General features: G+C 48.9%; 1 protein-coding gene across 1 annotated transcript; it reads left to right on the top strand.

Annotated features, from left to right (window-relative positions):
* The first annotated feature begins 934 nt into the window (after positions 1-934).
* LOC128327550 (uncharacterized) lies at positions 935-5,943 on the top strand. Its single transcript, XM_053256463.1, has 6 exons — positions 935-1,086; positions 1,532-1,555; positions 2,236-2,264; positions 3,440-3,826; positions 4,007-4,656; positions 5,622-5,943. The coding sequence occupies exons 1-5, from the start codon at positions 1,055-1,057 to the stop codon at positions 4,153-4,155; spliced, it is 621 nt and encodes a 206-aa protein (XP_053112438.1). The 5' UTR covers positions 935-1,054; the 3' UTR covers positions 4,156-4,656; positions 5,622-5,943.
* Positions 5,944-6,545: the final 602 nt, after the last annotated feature.

Below are 6,545 nucleotides of genomic sequence, written 5' to 3'. Positions count from 1 at the left end.
CGCCCTCTCATTCTTTGTGAGCCATCTTCATTTTTTGTGCTTCCCCTCTTTCTTTGTCCTTCTTATTTCCCCTCCCTCCCTCTCGGTCACTTTCGATTCATTCACCTTTTTCCTTCTGTAAGCAAATTCTGAAGGAAGGGGATGCTTGTGGGTAGGGGTGGGCTGCAGCCGCTGCTTGTGCAGTTGGACACAAAGTTTATAATAAACCTGCATGCTTCCTCTGTAACATGTAAGAATGCAAAGGCAACAGCTGCACCCACTGCATGTCCCCAGCATCTGGGATTCTGCCTGTGCACCTGGAGGTTCTCTATAGCCATCGTGACTAATAGCCACAGAGGGATCTCTCCTCCTCCTTGAATGTTTCTAACCCCCTTTCAAGCCCATCTAAGCCAGTGGTCATCTCCGCATCTAGAGGTGGTGAGTTCCACAAGTTAATTGGCTTTCTTTTTGTGTATTCTGAACAGAGACGGGCCTCAGTGCTGAATGTGATTTAGAGGAATTTCCTAGCTAAAGGACTTCAGCAAGTGATTAGGTTAGGTGGAAATCTAATCTAAGTGATTAGGTGGGAAATTAGCTGGGGACATGCAATGGATGTGGCTGTTGCCTTTGCCCTCTTACATGTTACAGAGGACTCATGCAAGGCTTATTATAAACTTTGTGTCCAACTGTACAAGCAGCAGCTGCAGCCCACCCCTATCCACAAGCATCCCCTTCCTTCAGAATTTGTTAACAGAAGGGGAAAGTCAAATGAATAGAAAGTGACATGTGGAGAGCAGGGAGGGCAGGACTAGGATGACTCGCCCCTGGTGCTCTGACACTTTGAGCTGTACCCCCAAGACAGTGTTTGGATTCAAACCAGAGCCAGCATGACCAGTAACAGTAACTTGTGACTTCACAGTCAGCCACAGAATTCTGCCATCATGGTTCCCCTTGGAAACCTGCGAAGATTCTGCAGCAGGCTCACTTGGCAGCGTTTTAGATTAGCTGAAGCATCTTCGATAAATTGGCTGTCTTCGGCTGTCAGTTTATTAAGCTTATCAGCTTAGTTGTCAAGATGGGTGGCTGTTGGTCATGTGTGGCCTGCAGGTAAGTCTCTGGCATGGTGGGTGAAGCAAAATCTAATGGCGGTGTGGACTTGGTTTTTAAAGATATCCTTCTGTTGTTTTAGCCTGTCTGGGCAGAGAACTGAAGCCCAGCCTGCTGTGTTCACACGTGTTTGTGCTCCCTGTGGGAACTTCAGTGGTCACAAGTTCACCACCCCTCTTCACACCACACAGCTTCTTCTTGAAATGCAGGCGGCCCTCGAAGGTCACCTGCTTGGCTGATTTCCACTGTGTTTCTTAAGCTTGGAGGTCCTAAACCGGTGAAGCTGTATCACCCAGGAGCTACTGGCTGGCTCCTGTGGGCCCACTTGGGGGGTTGTGGGGAAATCCTGCCCACCAGTTGAAGCTGACTTCAAAAGCTGCCCCCCAGCACCCCCATGTTATTTCCAAGAACATGCCTAAACTTTTCTTCTTTCATGTTCCCATAGGTCTCACCCAGAGGCAGAACCAAAGTGAGTTGCTCTCTTCGCTACCCTTGACTCCTCTTAATGCTTTTGGCTCTGGTGTGGCCAGCTGAAGGGATGGGGGGGGGAGTGATGAGGGGGAGGTGTTCAGACATAGCCCAAACCCAGGTGTGGCATATATTGCCTCATCAAGGTGAGCCCATCTCCTTTCCATGTTCAGAATGCCAGTAATTGGCTGCTGAATCAAATGCCCATTTTGTCAACTGTCCCCTTGATACCTTTGGCAGGCTGCCTCCCTCCTATTTAAAACACAAAACAGCATGTATGTGTCCCTTGAGGGGGGGGGCTTTTTAAAAAGTGGGGAAACTACACTGGAGAGGGGTGGGAAAGCTGGCCTCATGACTGTGAACTACGAGAGCAGGCCCACCCCCCGACCCGCCACAACCAGTCAATCCTCAATGAAAAATACTCTGAGCAAAATGCTGTGAGTGACATTCAACGGCAATTACATTCACTGCTCCCAACTATGGAATCATCCAAAATTAGCAGGGCCAGCTAGAAGGATTAGGGGAGAGGACATACTTAGCTGCATGTGAATTAAAATTAGAGGGAGGGCACACACTAGTAATACCCCTAGTAATACTAGTAATACCCCTAGTATTACTGGGGGAGGAGACCCTCTCTTTCCTGTGATTTGCTACTAAGAATTTTTCTCCTTATCTCTGCAGGGATGAAGTTGAAGAGGGGGCACTGACAGGTAAGTGGATGATGAGAGTGCCTGCTTCTCCTCAGGGCTCCCCAGCCCCCCAGGGAAAGCCTCCTTGGAGAACTGTTTCTCTTAGACAATGGAGAGAGATGGGCAGACATCCATCTGATGGATGGATAGCAGGAGGGCAGGTTCAGCCACCTCTGCTGTTGATGCAGCCGAAAGTGTTAGAGGAGACTGGGGGGGCGGGCTCTGTGAGTCACATCTAACTATCCTCCATTCGAGGAGGAGATGGGGAAAGGGCTGTGGCAGCAGGCAGGTAGGTTTGGTCATTCTCCTTTAGAGGTTGTGCACTTTTGAAAAAGTCCTGCGAGAACCCTTTGCCCACACCCAGCCCCCAAACATCCTCTGGGTCTTTTTCTCCCTGCCTTCAAGAAGAGGAAGCTAATTATTTCCAAAGTATCTCATTTTTTGACAACTACATGGGTCAAGATGGAATTGGAGGATCACCTGAAAACAAGGGCAACATTTCATGGCCAATGTGCTCTGAGCTTGGTCCAAAGAGACTCTTTCTTTCTCCGACCACAGTTTTCTACCTCCAGGAGCCAGGCTCGCATTCCTGAGATCACAGCTATGCTTCCTGCTTATGGCATCCAGGCAGATTTTCAAGACCCCCCACCCCACTAGGCCAAGAGGCTGTAACTGGGGGTTGGTTTGTGAACCAGAGATAGTCCATGTCAACCATCAGCTCCCATTCTGCTCAAAGGAGAAGCTTCTTTCCTCACACAGAAGGGAGAGCCCATAGCCCAGTAGTGGAACAATTGCTTTGCATGCACAAGGTCTCCTGTTGAGACTTCATCATCTTCTGTTAAAGGATCTTAGCTAGCTAGGAAAAGGCCTCTGCCCAAGAGTGGCTGCCCGCCAGAGTAGGGCAAAGAGAGCCAAGAGTATGACTTGGTAGAAGGCAGCTGCACTTGTATGTACAGCAGACAGAGCCTCGCCATTGCACTCCCTTCTGAAGTGTACTTGGTGAGGGCTGTCTTGCCAGTCAGTGCTATGCAATGTACTCCTCTTCATTCCTTGCTTGGTTCCTTGGGTGGCCCACCTCACCCACAATCCCAGGCTACTTCCCAGCTGGCTAGCCTAGGCAGAAAAGGGAGGCCATTTCTATCAGGCCTACAAGCCACGATCATTTCCTGATTCCTGCTTTATTTCCTCTCTTTCAGATCATCCCAGAAACCCATCCCATGTTGCACCATTTTCTGGGGGACTCCCCAATGTTTTGGGGGACACTCTGGGGAAAGAGCTCATTGAGGAACCCTCCTTGCCAGAACCTCTTCCAGTACCTGGCATGACCAATGACATCCTGGAGGAAGAGCTCACTGAGGAACCCCCCGTGCCAGAACCCCTTCCAACACCTTGCATCACCAATGACCTACTAGGGAAAGTGCTCATTGAGGATACCTCAGTGCCAGGTCCTTCCATCCTCACAGACACTCCAAAGGAAGCAGCTTCTGTGTCAGAGCCCTTACTAGAGCCTTCCATTGCTTATAATTATCTACAGAAAGAAGTAGAACTCTTCAAAGGGTTACAGCATGACTATGTCCAGCAGCGTAAGTATTGCGACACCTCAGAAACCTTTTGCATATACACCCAGCACAAAGATCAGCTGCAGTTTTGATACCCAGCCCAGATGATGGACTAAGCCCTAACACTGCCCTTTTTGCAAGTCACCAGCACTCAGCCTGGTCAGCACATACAACATTTGTTCCTTTTTGTTCTCTTTGTTGCAGAACTGAGGGTTCGCCGCATTTCCCAGCAGTTCCCTCGTTCTCTCCGGGCCATCAACCTGCAAATTGGTCACATGTGCACAAGGCTCATCCGCAGTGAAGTTCGGCTGCAGTGGTGGGAAAGGGAAGGTATGTTCACAGCATGCCCCTGAAATTGCTGCTGGGCTAAGAACGGCTCTTTTGTTTATTTCATGTTGAAATGCTTTATTTGAGTCTGCATCTAAGGTGTCAGGGGGGAGGCCTGTGAGTGGGTTGTCAGTGCTTGCTGAAGTGTTCCTTCGTTTTCTGTCTTTCATGTGTCCAAGCTCCAGTGCCTGTAATCCAAGCAGCTTCTCAGAGTGAGCAGTGAGGGCAAGTGATGGTGGGTGTGGTAGGATGTCAGCCTTTGCAGCTGACCTCCTGCTTCTTCTCTCTTGCAGATGTTCCTGAAGGCCCTGCTGCACCTCTCCAGCCCTCAGGGTCTGATTCATCATTGTCCTCTGCCTCCCTTGAGGTTGCCTCCATCCCACCCTCCACCTCCACCTCTTCCCTCCAACTGCATCCCTCTCCACCTCCTCCTCCTCCTTCCCCACCTCCTCTGGAGCTGGACCTCAACAATGTGAAAGAAACTCTGCAGAGTTTGGTAGAGATGCAGGTCCATCAGCTGTGTGACCGTAAGTCTCACAGAGGCAGCACTCCATAACCTCTACCTTTTCCATCCTCATTGTGATTTTACAATCTAAAAAACTTATAGTCTAAAAACAGAGGCAGGGATACAATAGAAGAAGTAGAGGGAAGCTGAGATGGGGGCAAGTGGGGGAAAGATGTGTATGTATTTCAGCTGCACCTCCTTAGGACCAGGGAGACCCAGGTTTGAATTCTCATCCAGTCATGAAACTCTCTGGGTGACTTTGGGCCAGTCACTTGTCCCACAGCCTAACTTACCTCTTAGGGTTATTGTGAGGAAAAAATAACCATGTATAAACCTCCCTGAGCTGCTTGAAGAAGAGCAGAATATGAATGCTAAAAGGAAAACAAATATCTGCCCTTTTGAGTTTAAGCTGAGATGAAACAGGAAACCAAGGAGGATGATATACAATTGTGCATATTGCAAATCCTCTTTATAGTGTCATCAATGTACATGGGCAAAAGTTCCCTGCCACCAGGAGCATACAGTCTAAAGTTTGGCTTTGGAGAGAGAAGTGAGGAAGAGGAGGAATGGGAGAGGAAAGCATAAGGGGAATTCAATTCAAGCCGATGGAGCTGCCTCTACTGAGGCATTACGCCAAAGGCTGTGCAGTGGAGGTGGGTTTTCAGGTATCATTGGAGGGATAGGAGAGAGACGAGGGGCCACATCTGAGTGTCTGTTCCAGACCCAAGAGTCAGCGAGAGGGAAGAGAAAGAGTTGTTTTAGAGAGAGGAGACCTTCAGGTGGCTCCTGAAGACAGAGAAGCTGGAAGAGCAAAAATCAACCTGACGAGGTGCAAGTTCACCGGGGGTGGGGGTACATAGCCATGGAGGGGTTTCAAGACAGAGAGGAGGAGTCTGTGCTGGGCATGGAAGGGGACTAGAAGTCCGTGCAGGGACTGACATGGTGGAGGACAGGCCCCTTCACCCTGTTTGTTTTCTCTCCTTCAAGGCCAAAGAGACCTCCACAGCTGCCAGGAATACTTACAAAGCTTCAAGGCACTGAGGGGACAGTTGAGGCTGCTAAGGAGCAGACTGGCCAGGGTGGAAGCCACTATGGGGATCGTGGTTCCTCCAAAGGAGCTGGACGTTGATGAGGAAGAAGGGGAAGGCAAATTAAAAGAGACAACTGTGCTACTATTTACATAAGTAGCAATAAAATGCTGTGTATATATTTTTTAAAAATTAAATATTTGTTTTAATAGGATGAAGAGATAGAACAGCAATAAAACTAGCATATTTATTGTTTTAAAAAATAAAATGTTTTATTTTAAAGAAAATACATTTGTCTTGCTTTGAATATTCTTTGGGTAGAGTTGGGTAAAAAGGACTTTGGGTCAAACTCAGCTACAGAAAAGATTCTCTTGGCCAGTCCACTCAGGGCCAAGAGATGTTTGAGAGGTTCAAGATGTAGCTCAAGATAGACAGTTCCTTGCCAGGAGGCTCATACAGAGCTTGTCTGCCCCAACATGTATGGCTAAGAGGCTGGATTTTGGCCCTGAAGAGAGATCTGCCCCGTGTGGAAGAGGATGGAATGGTGATGCAGAAGAGGAAGTTTGATTTAGGGCAGGGCTGCACAACTCCAGCCCTCCAGCTGCTGTTTGGCTACAGTTCCCATCAACCCTGACTATTGGCTACTGTGACTACTGGGGACTATGGGGGCTGTAATCAAACAACAGTTGGAAGGCCCAAGTTCGAGGCCAAATGTTATTCTCCAGCCCTCTTATTTTCCACCAAGAGCCAAAGCAGCAGCTGGAGGCTTAGATCCAGGTGGAGTCAAACTGAGTGACTGATTTGGCCCTGGGGGAACAGCTAGGAGGTGGCATCTCCATTTCCTTTGCAGGAAGAAAAGCCGTGGGGGTGGCTCTCTGTAGAG

This window comes from Hemicordylus capensis, chromosome 5 (genome assembly GCF_027244095.1).
Source record: "Hemicordylus capensis ecotype Gifberg chromosome 5, rHemCap1.1.pri, whole genome shotgun sequence".
Classification (NCBI taxonomy): Eukaryota; Metazoa; Chordata; class Lepidosauria; order Squamata; family Cordylidae; genus Hemicordylus; species Hemicordylus capensis.
The sequence above is the reverse complement of the archived record's forward strand: the minus strand, read 5'-3'. Positions and strand labels throughout refer to the sequence as shown.

Excerpts from the sequence above, each read along its gene's own strand:
- LOC128327550 (XM_053256463.1), top strand. The coding sequence starts at position 1,055 with ATGGGTGGCTGTTGGTCATGTGTGGCCTGCAG. Across the intron at positions 1,087-1,531 it reads TGGTCATGTGTGGCCTGCAG|GTCTCACCCAGAGGCAGAAC; the intron begins GTAAGTCTCTGG and ends ATGTTCCCATAG. Across the intron at positions 3,827-4,006 it reads GCATGACTATGTCCAGCAGC|AACTGAGGGTTCGCCGCATT; the intron begins GTAAGTATTGCG and ends TCTTTGTTGCAG.